Source organism: Saimiri boliviensis, chromosome 2 (assembly GCF_048565385.1).
Source record: "Saimiri boliviensis isolate mSaiBol1 chromosome 2, mSaiBol1.pri, whole genome shotgun sequence".
Classification (NCBI taxonomy): domain Eukaryota; kingdom Metazoa; phylum Chordata; class Mammalia; order Primates; family Cebidae; genus Saimiri; species Saimiri boliviensis.
In genome coordinates this window covers 191255118-191271097 of record NC_133450.1, presented here as the reverse complement: position 1 = coordinate 191271097, position 15980 = coordinate 191255118, and the positions used below count along the sequence as shown (strand labels likewise).

The following is a 15980-nucleotide window of genomic DNA, read 5'->3' as shown; positions in this document are numbered from 1 at the left end:
GGGAGTGCGGGCCAGCACTGAGGGCTCTCAGGTGGTCAGTAATGCAGACCCAATCAGACTCAGTAGAAGCTGTCACTGGGAACTTGGATTTCCTCAGCCTCGTTTGTCTTACACTTGCTGAAAGCACCTGCATTGTGGAAAGCTCTAGGTTTCAGAAGTTCCCATCCACTGAGACAAGCTTCGCCTAAGTGGAGTCCCAGCAGTCCCTTAGCTGCCTCACCCCCAGCCTTTCGCAAGAGTAGCATAAGGGAGGCAGGGAAAGAAGTCAGCCTTGATCTGTACTCAGGGACTTTGCAAGTGACCTGAGCCTTAGTTCCCTTATCTAAAAGATGGAGTCAGATCCTTACACTGCCTCCTTTGAATAAGACAATGCATATGAAAGAGCCTGTATACTGCAGTGAGCCATGTGCACATCAGGGGCCATCATTCCTTTTGTCAGAAGTAGGGCTCAGGCAGGTCAGTGGCTGGTAGACCTGAACTTGGCAGGGTGGTTGTAGGTAGGATCTGGAGTTAGCTGGTGGGGGAACTAGGTGGCTACAGAAGCAGGAAACAATGGCCCCATGTCACAGCAGAAAGGGAGCCTAAGGGCAGATCAAGCCCTTACCCAGTCACTGGAATGGACAAAGCCACGGGCTGGATAGGAATTCCCATTCCTGGGGTGGCAGGTCCTTCACCCACTGTCAGACTCCCCAGTGCTGGGTCACTCACGCTGCTCAGATGCTGGCTTCTCACCCACCCAGTGCTACTGTCACTCCCAGGTGAAGCTGGTCTAGCACCAGCTATGCAGAACCACTTCCTGGGATTTCTCATGTGCTCAGGTCCTGGCTGGCTGCACACTAGCACAGTCTGCCATTGACAGAGGCCCATGGCATAGGCTCTTCCCAGCTCTTCTTAAGTTACTCCTCATGGGTGTCCTGCACTGTCATGCTTATTGGCTCAGAGAGTGGGCAGGACACTACCAATTTATAAATGAGAAAGCTGAGTTCCCAGAAGCAAAGGTCTTTTGCAAGTTCTCTAAGATGGTATATGGGAGGGCTGCCTCCAACAGTGTGAAATTATGAGTGGTAGCTGTATTATTTATTTATTTAAATTTTTTTTTTTTTTTTTTTTTTTTTGAGTTGGAGTTTAATTCTTGCCGCCCAGGCTAGAGTGCAGTGACGCAATCTTAGCTCACTGCAACCTAGGTCTCCTTGGTTCAAGTGATTCTCCTGCCTCGGCCTTCCAAGTAGCTGGGATTGCAGGCGCCCACCACCATGCCTGGCTAATTTTTTGTATTTCTAGTAGAAACAGGGTCTCACCATGTTAGTCAGGCTGGTTTCAAACTCCTGACCTCAGGTGATCTACCCACCTCAGCCTCCCTAAGTGCTGGGATCACAGCCATGAGCCACCGTGCCCAGCCAGTTGTATTTATAGTGCTCGCTGTTTGCCTGTTTCCCTAAGCATTTTATGATTCCAGCTCTGAAAATGTTAGCTCTGTTCTTGCCCTGTCTTGAACCTTTGGAACCAGTGAGTCTTGTTAGCTAGTGTCTACTTTGTTCCCTACTTTGGACTAAGGGAGAAATAGGTGCAATGACTTTCTCATCAGAACTGAGCCAGGAGTGAGAGCCCTAAGGAGAGACATAAGGCAACATATAGCAGCTTTGGGTTTGGGCAGAGCTGGGTTCGGATCCCAGCCCAGCCACCATTACTAGCTACATGACATTGGGCAAGGCACTTCATCTCTAAACCCTTCAGTTTCCACATCTGTAAAAGGGGAATACAGATTATTTTTCAGAAAAGTTGAGGACTAAATTCCTCTCAATCATTGGCCATTGATGGCAGATATATGTGCTAACCTGCTTCTGTAATGCTAAGTAGATGACCGACTAGTCTGACAACTTAAGTGTATTTCTATGGCAGTTTCTGGAAGACACCTCCTGAACAGAAGTCAGTGCAGCTCTCATGTGGCTCCCTGCTACTGGTCTATCCTTTTCAATTCCATCAGCCTAAACATAGCTCTGTGACATTTTCTTTTTTTTTGAGACGGAGTTTTGCTCGTTACCCAGGCTGGAGTGCAATGGTGCAATCTCGGCTCACCACAACCTCCGCGTCCTGGGTTCAGGCAATTCTCCTGCCTCAGCCTCCTGAGTAGCTGGGATTATAGGCATGCGCCACCATGCCCAGCTAATTTTTTGTATTTTTAGTAGAGACAGGGTTTCATCATGTTGACCAGGATGGTCTTGATCTCTTGACCTCGTGATCCACCCACCTCAGCCTCCCAAAGTGCTGGGATTACAGGCTTGAGCCACCGCGCCCGGCCCAGCTCTGACATTTTCTACTAGCCCAAACCCTTACCTACTCCTTGAGGGGGTAACTGGGAGTTAAGAGCATGAGCAACTAGTAGTATCCCTGTGGCTGGTTAGGCTCACAGTGAAGCACATGCAGATTTGTACAGCTGAAACCACCACATTTGTACAGCTGCAAACTCACTTAGTTTGGGCCTCCAATTTTCAGTTGAGGAACTGGAGGCTCACAAAGGGGAAGTGATGGAGGGGAGCAAATACCATCCAGTGGCCAGGTTGGGGCTAGAATATGGATCTCTAGATTCTCAGTTTGAGGCCTCCTTCACTATACCTCTACTCTTCCTCTGCCAGGGCTGGGGTTGGGGAGTGCTATCTTAAACACAGACACCCTAGGCCCCTTCTAGCCAGGGGTCAAGTCCCCTTAATTGAAAAGAGAGTTAACTCTGGCCATGTGTGGTGGCTTATGCCTGTAATCCCAGCACTTTGGAAGGCCAAGTCAGGAAGATCACTTGAGCCTAGGAGTTTGAAACCAGCTTGTGCAATATAGTGAGACCTCATCTCTACGAAAAATATTTAGCCAGGCATGGTGGCACATGCCTGTAGTCCCAGTTACTCGGCTGAGTTGGGAGGATCGCTTGTGTCCAGGTTGAGGATGCAGTGAACCGTGACTGTGCCAGTACACTCCAGCTTGAGCAACAGAGTCAGACTGTCTCCAACAACGACAAGCAATAGAGCAAGAGTAGTATTTTCTCCGTGTGCCCTCCCAACACTCCTGGGACAAGATATAAAATACCCACTTGATCAGAGACTATCAAGCTGACCTAACTGGCTCTGAGAATTTCCACACCCACTGCAATCTTGGTGGTTTTCCTGCAGAGCAACTGTTGGGCTGGCTGAAGCTTAAGTCTGCTAGTAACTTGATGCCCTTTCCAAACTGTCAACACAGTGGTATCATCAGGCTCATTAAAATTGATGTCAGCACAATGCAACAGAGCTGGAGAAAACTGGAAGGTCATAGCATAGTGTACAACCCCTTTGTGCTTCTGTCTCACTTTTCTCCGGTGATGGGGTAGGTAGTGTAGCCCAAATAGGAATGCCAGGAACAGGACTCAAGTCTCCTGTACCTATCCTGGAATATGTACCAGGAGTCCTGGTGGTGGTGATACAGGAGCGGGTAGGGTTCAGTATCTTACACAAGGTGGTTTGCACGTTTCCACACTGGCCAGTATTATTCTTCAGGCGCTGGACTCCTGAAGCAGGAGTGAACTATTGGTAAGAGCACAGGTTGGAAAAAAGGCGCCATGGTTTCTAGGCTAGGTTCTTTACTACTTCACAAGGACAACTTTGGCCAGTTCTGGATCCTCTCTTGTGCCCGTTTCTCCATCTCTACAAACAATAGCTTCAACATTTTTTTTTGTTGTTGAGACGGAGTTTCGCTCTTGTTACCCAGGCTGGAGTGCAATGGCGCGATCTCGGCTCACTGCAACCTCCACCTCCTGGGTTCAGGCAATTCTCCTGCCTCAGCCTCCTGAGTAGCTGGGATTACAGGCACGCGCCACCATGCCCAGCTAATTTTTTGTATTTTTAGTAGAGATGGGGTTTCACCATGTTGACCAGGATGGTCTTGATATCTTGACCTCATGATCCACCCGCCTCAGCCTCCCAAAGTGCTGGGATTACAGGCTTGAGCCACCGCGCCCGGCTAGCTTCAACATTTTAAATCATCATAGCTTCCAAAAGATGACATGCCAGTGTATCACACACCTAACAGGTGTGTATGTGGAACACATCTCCACCAATCTCGGAGCAGCCAGTCAGGACCAACCAGCCATCTAGCCTTACTGCAGAAGCTGGAAGCAAACCCTCTCAATGTTCTCCTCCTTCAGATGGGAGACAACTCCAAAAACAGTCTGCTGTGTGACCTCATCACCACAAACTTACTCCTCTTAACCATGTCAGAGGCATCCTCACTGGCCACGTAGGTCAAATCAACATTTTACTATAATGTACAAAAAGGGTTTGACCTTCAAAACCCTTTAGAAGGGCTCAAATGACTTGTCCAGTATCATCATCTATTCATGTGTCTGTACTTAGCAATTTCCTACCTCTAACCTCTGCTTACCAAGATACTCCCTTCTTTTATCTATTCCTGTTTATAAATGCTATTCACACTTGCATGTGCAGCTCAACTACTTTTCTAAGAAGCTTCCCTCCCTCCAGGTTGGGTGCTACCTGTCCAGCCTCTTAACTACACTAAAACTTACCTAAACCCTTTGCTCCAAAGTCCTAGTAAATATTACTTGTGTTGATGTCTTTTCTTCTTAACTAGTTACTAAGAGCACCAAGGGCAGGCTTCTCGCTTTAACCCAATTCCCTTCCCTTTTGCCTAGCCAATGGGCTTGGTAGATACGGGAAAATCATCATTTTAAGTTACTGTGTTTGACATCTGACAAGTAAGCAAAACCTTAAGGACACACCTAGACTACAGAAGAAGCCATTTTGCAATGTATTGAAGGTTTGCTAAAATGGCCTTATGGTTGGGGAAAATAAAGTCATACCAGTAAAATCAGAAATTAAATTTCATTTTCTTGGATTTTCTTTGCAAAAAGGAACTCCATTTTAAAGTCTCTGGGAGACTTTGATTTTAAAGTACAGTATTTGGGGGCTCCATTGAGGCTGACTTTTGCTAATTATAAATTCAAACTCAATTCCAATTTTACATATTGCTTTTACATGCATCAAAAACCTCAAGTCATTCCAGTAGCTATAGCTAAGATTTACTAAAACAATCCTGAAATATTCCACTATCAATAATTGTATTGATGCCATCATACATCTATTTTCACTAAATGGTTAATCCCTGAATACAGACAGAATATCCTTCTCCTTTCTTTAAGATCTGTAATAATAGAGAAAATCAGCATCTTCTGGAAAACCTGAGCTGGCCTCAGGCAGTGCCTACCCCATGCTTGGTGAGGCTTTTCACATGTCATTTCCCCTTTTCACGCCTGTCTTGACAACAAACCATACCCTGCTCACCCATCAGTCAAACCTTACATGTTTCAGCCTAGTGCAAAGCCCATTTTTTTTCTTCAGACCTTCCTGTCAGTAAGGGTCACAGAACATCAGGCTACAAGTGACTTCAGAAACCATTTGGTCACACCCCTTCAATTTTACAGACTGGGAAGTGACCCAGAGTCAACACAAGGTCACACAGAAAATCAGTGGCAGAGCCAGAACTATAATTCAGATTTCCTGGGACTCTAGTGAAGGCCTTTTGCTTTTTACTATCTTCTTTCCCTTAATTCACGTAACACTTGAACCTAATATTATTTTACTGGTTTTCAGGGCACCAGAGCATTCCATTTTGAATATTATTTTTAAAAGTCTGCTTCATTTACTCCCAGTCATCAATGAGGATTATATATAAAAGATCCTACACACTTGTGCAATTCCCCTCAAAAACTAATAATAAAAAAACCAGTTCTTTGATATGTTTTAACATGAGCTTACAATGAGAGTATAATTTAAAAATGTAAGCATACAACTAGGCTTTACCAAAGAGTAACGTGTTTATTTCACGTAAATTCTTAAAAATACTTTCTTGGCAGTTGTCACATAAAATGTCCTAATGTAAAACAAAAAACTCATTAGAAAGAAAAGCATGAAAAAACAGACCCAAAATGTTAAGATTTTATTTACAAAGCTTTTTTGTTGTACAGAAAGTAAAAATGCTGTTACAGTCTCGGTGTAACTGGTAGCCACAGACGGTTGACTCGCCAATCACAGCTATCCACGCTACAGCAAGAGTCTTACACAAAAACCTAACAATGCTTACAATTTTGTTGGGGTGAAGTCCACAAGCTTGGTGGTAGATTACCAAGAGGGACTACATGGAAGGAAGGCGGAATGTCACAGGAACTATTCTTTGGCTCTTTGGGTGGGTGGGTGTCCTGGGGTTTGTATCACAGCTACCTTTTTTTTTTTTTCCCAACAGCTACCAAATCCATGAGCAGTCCAAACAATACTGAACAGTTCTGTTTCTGCAGGTCATCTGGGGTCTTAATCATCTTCTCCTTCATCATCTGTTTCTCTCTTCCTCTTTTCACCTTTACCACCTTCTTCCTCCTCTGTAAAGTAACAAAAACTGACTTTAGGACAGTTAGAAAGGCATTTTGCTTAGTTTATTGCCAATGGCGGCAACAACAATAAAGTTTGACTGTTAGGAGATAAAACGATGTAAACTTGATCAGATTAATACAGGTGATATAGGAAGTTTAAGTGGTGACCACAGAACCAAGAAAAGTGGAATGCACAGCAACTCAACTCACACAGGAACGTTAACCCAGTTTCCTCAATTTTAAGGTGTTTTCTTCTAAATGTTTCTTTTTACAAATCTATCAATTATTAAAATGCACACTAATAACTTGAGCTAGTTGGGCACAGTGGTTCATGCCTATAATCCCAGCACTTTGGGAGGCTGAGATGGGTGGATTACCTGAGGTCAGGAGTTCCAGAGTAGCCTGGTCAACATGGTGAAACCCCATCTCTTATCAAAAACACAAAAATTAGCCAGGCATGCTGGCACAGACCTGTAATCCCAGCTACTCGGGAGGCTGAGGCAGGAGAATTGCTTGAACCCAGGAGGCAGAGGTTGCCGAGATCCCACCACTGCACAGCAGCCTGGGTAATAAGAGTGAAACTGTCTCCAACAAAACAAACCAACCTCCTCGAGCTATCTAGCATGTCTTCAAGCCATACTCATTTTCAAGTGATTTTGGACAAACTTAACCTCTTTTTAAGCCTTTTTCAACTGTAAAATGGGGACAATGGTACTGACTTTAAAAGGTTATTCTGATAATTAAGTAACACACAAAACACTTCTAATATTAACTAAAAAGGGACTTTTAAAAGTATTTATGTAGTCAAGACACAGACTTACACATAGACCAATCTTTTCAACTAATAAAATCCATGGTTATTTTAATGAAATTAACTATGCTGAATCATGTTTCATACAGGTTCTTAAAGGCAGTGACAAGGTCCTAACCAGGGTAATATCTAATATAAATGTAATCGAGAGCTTGACAAAGTGGATGCTGAGAAAGCATGAACCAGCAGCACAGTGAACACCTGATTCTCTGAGACTCAACTATGAGACGTTTATTTTCAGTGTCTCGCTCTGTCACTGGGACTGGAGTGTAGCGGCACCATCATAGCCTCACTGCAACTTCAACCTCTTGGGCTCAAGCAATCCTCCCACCTTAGCTTCCCGAGTAGCTGGGACTCTAGGCATGTACCACCATGCCCAGTTTTTTTTTTTTGAGACAGAGTCTTGCTCTGTCATCCAGGCTGGAGTGCAGTGGTGTGATCTTGGCTCACTGCAACCTCCACCTCCTGGGTTTGAGTGATTCTCCTGCCTCCACTTCCTGAGTAGCTGGGATTACAGGCACGTGCCACCACACCCGGCTAATTTTTGTGTTAGTAGAGACAGGGTTTCACCATGTTGGCCAGGCTGGTCTCAAACTCTTGACCTTAGGTGATCCACCTGCCTTGGCCTCTGAAAGTGCTGGGATTACAGGCATGAGCCATCATACCTAGTCACAGCTTTTTAATTTTCTGTAGAGACAGGATCTATGATGTCCAGGCTGGCAAACTTTTAATAGTATTAAGTAACAGTTATTCCATTAGTCTTGGTTGTGGTAGGGAAAGGACTAACACTGATCAAACTGGGAAACTAGTATATCTATTTATATATCCTGAAAATTATGGTTCAACTATTAAACTTTTTTTAAAAAAAATTAACTCCAAACACAGAAACCTCACACTTGGCAGTAAATCAAATGGCTTTAAATGGTCCCTCCATTTAAAACATGGGGACCAGGCTGGGTGTGGTGGCTCACACCTGTAATCCCAGTACTTTGGGAGGCTGACGTGGATGGATCACTTCAGGCCAAGAATTCAAGACCAGCCTAGCCAACATGGCGAAACCCCGCCTCAACTAAAAATATAAAACTTCACTGAGTGTGGTGGTACATGCCTGTAATCCCAGCTACTCAGAAGGCTGAGGCAGAGAATCGCTTGAACCTGGGAGATGGAGGCTACAGTGAGCGGAGATCATACCACTGCACTCCAGCCTGGGCGACAGAGTGTGACTCCATTTCAAAAAAAAAATAACAAAAAAATGCCATGGGGACTGAAGACCAACAGGACCCTTGCAATCAGACAAGAGTAACTGCTGTAGCAGCAGGAAGCCTGCACTAGCACAGACACAATAATGGGATGATACAGACAAGAACGTGAATGTGTGTGTAGACTGCCAGAGCCAAGGATATTTTATTTTCTTCTCGGTGGTATCAAATTCTAAATAATAGATGTTTTCATCTAATTTTTAACTGAGAATGATCAAAATGCATGCATTAGACCCACCTTCATCCTCATCCTCATCTTCATCTTCTTCATCAAGTCCAAATTCTTCTTCCTAGAGAATAACAGTATAATATCAGATTAATTCTGCCAAATTGAGAAGGGCAAATAGTACAAATTCTGCCAAACCAAGAAGTACAAATAAATGCAACAGTATTAAGCAGGAAACTGTAATTTTATTTGTATCTACTTGGATGTACCAAGACCCACTGATTTTCCTTAATCAGCATTATTTTACAATTTTTCTTAAAAAAAAAATTTAGAAGCAGTTCATTTGCTAGATGTTTAATTATATGACTTTGGATAATTCAAGAAATGATCTTAAAATCTCAAATTTCAAAACGTATTTAGACAAAAATTTCTTTCTTTCTTTTTTTTTTTTTTTGAGACGGAGTTTCGCTCTTGTTACCCAGGCTGGAGTGCAATGGCACAATCTCGGCTCACCGCAACCTCCGCCTCCTGGGTTCAGGCAATTCTCCTGCCTCAGCCTCCAGAGTAGCTGGGATTACAGGCACATGCCACCATGCCCAGCTAAATTTTTTGTATTTTTAGTAGAGGCGGGGTTTCACCATGTTGACCAGGATGGTCTCGATCTCTTAACCTCGTGATCCACCCACCTCGGCCTCCCAAAGTGCTGGGATTACAGGCTTGAGCCACCGCGCCCGGCCTAGACAAAAATTTCTCTATCTCATTCATATACAAAGCTTTTTTCAGGACTTTAATGTCAATCATACACCTAATGAGAGCACACGAACCCCAAGACTTATTTTTATACTACAAGAACATGCTTTTTGCTAACTACTGTTGTCTGCCTGTTTCCCAAAAACCTCTTTGAGGGTCAAAGTCAAGACACTGTTTTCTCCTGCCCTTATATAGCACTGATTTCCTCAGGTATACTCTATTACTGGGTGTCCCATAAACTAGACTATGTGCTCTTTCAGGGCAGGACACAATCTCATTTAATTTTGTACCCCTAATTCTTTAATATACTGGGAATATATTTACTGAATACACAAGAAAAAGTTTAGACTTGGTAAACATATACTTCCCTACAATTCAATGAAAGAACAGACATACCATCAATTTTCAACATTTCCAGTTTTCTTACCACCCTGAATACTCAACTCGTTCCTTCCCCGGAGAGGGCCAAAACTCACCTTGCACAGCCAGTAGTCATTTCATTTAATAGTTATTTAAAGGCAGACAAAAACTAAACCAGATTCGTATTGTAAATCTATTCACAGGTATACTAATTTCTTCAAAAGGTGTTTTTCTCTTCTTTGCCATCTTTTTTAAACTCCCACTTTTGTTTGAATTACAAATAGGAAGCAGGGTAGAAAACAGCTGCACTGACCTCCTCACTGACTTCATCTTCGTCATCATCCCCTTCTACATCTTCGTCTTCATCATCTTCTTCATCAAACTCCTCTTCTTCACCATCCTCATCCTCCTCATCTTCCTCATCATCTCCTTCTGAAAACAGTCCAAATAGGATTCATTAAATATCCCCAGTGGTCCAAAAGGCACAAGGTGTTGGGGATCTGTGGGCTGGCTCACAGAACAAACGCTGGTAAGGCCACGAACTGCAGTCACTTTCTACAATGTGCTACAGCTCAGTCCCTTTGTCCAACAGTCCCATAAAGTCAGAAAGCTAGAAGTCCTGGTAGACAAGACAAACACTATAATTCTCACTGGTGACATGATACAATGGCTAAGATCTGCTTCAAAATTATAAGGACTGGGGAAGAAGATAAGGGTGTATGCAGGAATAAAACAACATCAGCTATGACCAATAATTGCTGAAGCTGAGTGATAAGAACATGGAGGTTTGTTTTGCTACATATATCCCCACCCACCCCCTCCCCAAGACAGAGTCTTGCTCTGTTGCCCAGGCTGGAGTGCAGTGGCACGATCCTGGCTCACTGCAACCTCCACCTCTCGGGTTGAAGCAATTCTCCTGCCTCAGCCTCCCAAGTAGCTGGGATTATGGGCACCCACCATCATGCCCGACTAATTTTTGTATTTTTGGTAGAGACAGGGTTTCACCATGTTGGCCAAATTGGTCTTGAACTCCTGACCTTGTGATCCACACCTCAGCCGCCCAAAGTGCTGGGATTACAGGCATGAGCCACTGCACCCAGCACGTTTTGCTGTATTTTTACCTTTATCACTGTCTGAAATTTTCCACAGTAAAAAGTTAAAAAAAAAAAAAAATCATGTACCTTCTTTTGGGTAATAGTACCATCACAGTCACAGTCAGCTGTTCAAATCAGGAACCCGAGAAACACCCAAATAACCCTGTGACTTGGGGAACAGGAGGCTGAGAGGCATCTGCATCTCTACCTGATTTGCGCAGACCTCTAGTGCAGCAGTTCTTGCTTCTCTCGGGTCCTACAGCTCACTATACTCTCACCTGCCTCTTGGTCTCTGCATGCTCTTTCCATCTCTCTTTGCTTGGCTAACTCAGACTCCACCTTGGAGTCTCAGTCAACATCACTTCCTTAGGCAGTCGAGTTTACTCAAGATAACCTCTCAATGCCAGGTCACAGGCTATCACATGAGTGACAATGCTTCTCCATTACAGAACACTTTGCTTACTTGTAATTATTATTTATGATTTTCAGTTAAAAATTTTTTTTTCTATACAGATAGGGTTTGGCAATGTTGCCAGGCTGGTCTTGAACTTCTGGATTCCAGCAATCATCCTGCCTCACCCTCCCCAAGTGTTAGGATTACAGGTGTGAGCCACCATCCTTAGCCTATTTATGATCAAAACAAAACATTTCTCTGTAAGGTCCAAGAGGATAGGAACTCTTTTTTTTTTTTTTAAACCACTATTTTCTGCAGTGCCTGGCACATAGGAAATGCTCGAATATTTGTTGCCTGACCAGTCTTTGCTCTCAGGAACTCTCCCTTACAGGCTCTTGCACATGTGGGTATTCTATCTGGTTGAGGTGAACTTAAATAGACAACAAGCACAAATGGTTTTTAGGAGAAACGGAAAAACTGTAGAAAGGAGAAAAGGACGTAACATTTGGAAATAAGTGAGATGTCCTATTCTCTGTCCATTTTGCTTCCCTGTAACTCATTGATTTTTGCCTATTTCAATATGCTTCAAAACAAAGCTATAAGAACACTTCCAGAGTATTATACCATTAATTGCACCCAAACTCCCTGATGCTTTTCCACCTCCATTTTCTCGGCAATTTGTCTTATGTGCTGATTTTTTTTTTTTTTTTGAGACGGAGTTTCGCCCTTGTTACCCAGGCTGGAGTGCAATGGCACGATCTCGGCTCACCGCAACCTCCGCCTCCTGGGTTCAGGCAATTCTCCTGCCTCAGCCTCCTGAGTAGCTGGGATTACAGGCACGTGCCACCATGCCCAGCTAATTTTTTGCACTTTTAGTAGAGACGGGGTTTCACCATGTTGACCAGGATGGTCTCGATCTCTCGACCTCGTGATCCACCCGCCTCGGCCTCCCAAAGTGCTGGGATTACAGGCTTGAGCCACCGCGCCCGGCTTATGTGCTGATTTTTAAAGAAGTATTTAAAATAATGCTTCAACTAGAACAATACCACCAACTTCAGCAACATCACAACCAAGTATTCTTCATGCTGACTGATGTGAAAATTAATCATTCTGCTTCCTCTAAGCCAGGGGTCCCCAACTCCCAGGACTGGTACTGGTCTGTGGCCTGGGCCGCACAAATAGAGGTGAGGAACAGGCCAGTGAGCATTAACACCTGAGCTCCGCCTCCTGTCAGACCACCTGTTTGATTCCCATAGGAGTACGAATTCTCTTGTGAACTGCACATGTGACGGACCTAGGTTGTGCACTCCTTATGAGAATCTAATGCCTGATCTGAGGTGGAACCGTTTCATCTTGAAACAATTCAGCCGCCGCCCCCAGCTACCCTCTTCCCCCTCCCCACATCTGTGGAAAAACTGTCTTCCATGAAACCAGTACCTGGTGCCAAAAAGGTTGGAGACTGCAGCTTTAAGCCACCTGAAGTGAGAAGCGTTTTATTCTATAAGTGACTCAGAGTAAACAAACTCGACATGCAAAGAAAAACACAAGCTAGTCAGGAAGAATATTTTGGATAGAAAATAGCATTTTAAAAAAAATCTTTATATAAAAATCCTAGATCAAATGCCAAAAATACTGAAAATCATCTCTTAAGTCTATGTTATGATCAGAGATTATTTTCCTTATTAATGACAAATGGAATCTAACCTCTGGTTATTTGAAATCATTACCTTCTTAAACTCTAGTCATATGTAAATGGAAGGGAAAGCTATTTTATTTCTAGTTGGCAGTAACAAGCAGGTACTAAGTACCTACTAAGTGCCAGGCCCAAGAATCAAGAGGTAAGTACCCAAGATGATGGATGACTGTAGTACGGTAGGACAGCAGTCCTCAAACTTTTTGGCAGCAGGGACCAGTTTTGTGGAAGACAGTATTTCCACAGCCTGGGGGTGGGGGGATAGTTTCAGGATGAATTGAATGCATTATGTTTATTCTGTACTTTATTTCTATCATTACATTATAATATATAATGACATAATTACACAACTCACCATAATGTGGAATCAGTGGAACCCTGAGCTTGTTTTCCCTGCAACTAGACAGTCCCTTCTGGGGGCAATGGAAGACAGTGACACCCGAAGTGTGTTGCTTAGGTCCAGTCTACTCCATAATCTTATTTTGGTTGCTGTCACTGCAGAAAACCTTGCTTTACAAAGATAGGATATTGGAACCAGAAGCAGGTTTTTTAGTGCTTCTGTGGCAATCTCAGAATATTCCACCTTGACTTTAATACAAAATATACGGAAATTTTGAAGTTGTCACAAACCATACTTTTAAGGCCACTGCCATTTGTTATCTCAACCACTTAATCCTCTTCAAGCATGGACAAAGTCGACTGACCTGGCTTTTTCACAAATGGGTCCTTCCGAGTTCGAGGGTCTTTTGTGGTTGTGAAGTAATGCTCAAACTCTTTTGAAAGCTGAGTTAGGTAATCATGCACCAGCTGAGAGAAAGAAGGCTCTGGCTCAGTCTCTTTCAATATCACTGCTAATGTTTGAAACACGTCAAAAATCCGAATGCTCGGAACGGAAAACTGAACACTGTATGTTAATACATGGACACATGGAGCGGTGGGAACAACATAAACAGGGGCCTTTGTCAGGGGCAGGGAGAGAGCGCATCAGAAAGACTAGATAATGGATGGTGGGCTTAATACTTTGGTGATGGGATGACCTGTGCAGCAAAACACCATGGCACACGTTTAGCTATGCAACAAACCTGCACCATGTACCCCTGAACTTAAAAAAAAAAAGTTTTACCACCCATTCTGTATCACTGAAATGTTCTGCCAGTGGCAACTGTTATTCTAAAAGAAATCTCTGGAGCAGGCCTCGTAACTCAAAAACTCTGGCCACTGATCTACCGTTAAAACACCATCTCACTGCTCTGTGTAAGACGTGTTCTGTGTCCATCTCACAGAGTTATGTAAACAAATATGGGTTAACGGGATGTACTTTTATGTGGCTGTTAATTTTAATCACATCCTACAAGACATTAAGTTCAGGTGACATTTGTCAGCTAGCCAGCATTTCTCTATGAGTGACACAGTACACAGACTCACATCCAGAAGCAACCTCTCTGACCCAAGTAGTGAAACCAGAAAGCTGTCCAGCCATGGCAGCCACTCCCATCTGTGCATATATGACACAAAATGACCAATTCAGTTTTCCTGATACCTAATCATTCAAAAGACTTCAATAGTTCTGCAGCTGTGGCATTGTCAATGAAGCACACATAACATAGTCTCATGTACATCCTCCTGAAAATGTATCACACAAAAACAAGCATTGTTGCCATGTTGTCAACAGTGGCAGACTCATCAAGCTTCACTGCATACCTCAGTGACTCATCAATCCTCTTTAACAACTGTGCCTCGATCTCCCCTGCTATTTCATCAACGTCTAGTTTCGGTGCTAGCCGAAAGAGGGAACACATGCTACCTTTTGAACTGCAGCTTAACTGTAGCCTCTCCTAAAAGTTCATGACAAATGTTCTTAGTAGCAGGCAGGATCAACTCTTCAATAGTAAAGGGCTTCTTACTTTAGCAATGCAGTTAGCTAGCCACTAAAAATGAGATGTTCTCAGTGCAGACACATTTGATGAAGTGGTAGGTTTCAATAATTGCTTCTGTTCTTTGTGTTCACATATATTTCTTTTGAAAAACTCTAAAGGCTTGTCTTTTAAATGCAGAGTACTTGCTCTCCATGTGGTGAGTAACTTTTTGTTTTTGAGACGGAGTCTTGCTCTACTGCCCAGGCTAAAGTGCAATGGTGCAATCTCAGCTCAACTGCAACCTCTGCCTCCGAGGTTCAAGCAATTCTCATGCCTCAGTCTCCCAAGTAGCCAGGACTAAAGGCCTGCGCCACCATGCCTGGCTAATTTTTGTAGAGATGGGGTTTCACCATGTTGGCCAGTCTGCTCGTCAACTCCTGACCTCAGGTGATCTGCCTCTGCCTCCCTAAGTGGTGGGATTACAGGTATGAGCCGCTGCACCCAGCCAGTGAGGCAGTTTTGAAGGTTTCATGGCTGTGTTGGATAGCTGGTTGCCACATATTATACAAAGTGGGCTTGGAGAATGTGAATCACCTGTTTTAATGAACCTGTCATTTAAGTATCATTCTTTTTTTTTTTTTTTTTGAGACGGAGTTTCGCTCTTGTTACCCAGGCTGGAGTGCAATGGCGCGATCTCGGCTCACCGCAACCTCCGCCTCCTGGGTTCAGGCAATTCTCCTGCCTCAGTCTCCTGAGTAGCTGGGATTACAGGCACGTGCCACCATGCCCAGCTAATTTTTTTTGTATTTTTAGTAGAGACGGGGTTTCACCATGTTGACCAGGATGGTCTCAATCTCTCCACCTCGTGATTCACCCGCCTCGGCCTCCCAAAGTGCTGGGATTACAGGCTTGAGCCACCGCGCCCGGCCTTAAGTATCATTCTTGATATTTTCTTTTCAGTGAAGTTTTTTTTTTTTCATTGGCAGTCTTGTCTTCTGCTATCTCATTACTGAGCCTTTCCCCCTTTTCAAAGCTCTCCACTTATACTTGTTTTTTACTTGTTTTGGCTAGGGTTAGCTTGTGGGCTTACCAAAACTGGGGCTAAGACAAATACACAGTGCAGTAAAGAGGTGTGGATGGAAATGGTAAATAAAAAAAAGGGAAGGCCACATATGGACTAAAATAAGCATCAGA

The 15980-nt window shown here is 43.7% G+C and overlaps 1 protein-coding gene across 3 annotated transcripts in view; it reads right to left on the bottom strand.

The window, feature by feature from the left end:
- Positions 1–5963: 5963 nt before the first annotated feature.
- ANP32B (acidic nuclear phosphoprotein 32 family member B) overlaps positions 5964–15980 on the bottom strand; it is a 39472-nt gene continuing 29455 nt past the window's right edge. For all 3 annotated transcript variants that reach the window (XM_074395082.1, XM_039475118.2, XM_074395083.1), the window contains exons 5-7: positions 10063–10181; positions 8712–8763; positions 5964–6412 (exon numbers count right to left, since the gene is read on the bottom strand). In XM_074395082.1, the coding sequence (XP_074251183.1) occupies positions 6345–6412; positions 8712–8763; positions 10063–10181 (239 nt within the window). In that variant the 3' untranslated portion in view covers positions 5964–6344. The remainder of the gene's footprint in view (positions 6413–8711; positions 8764–10062; positions 10182–15980) is intronic.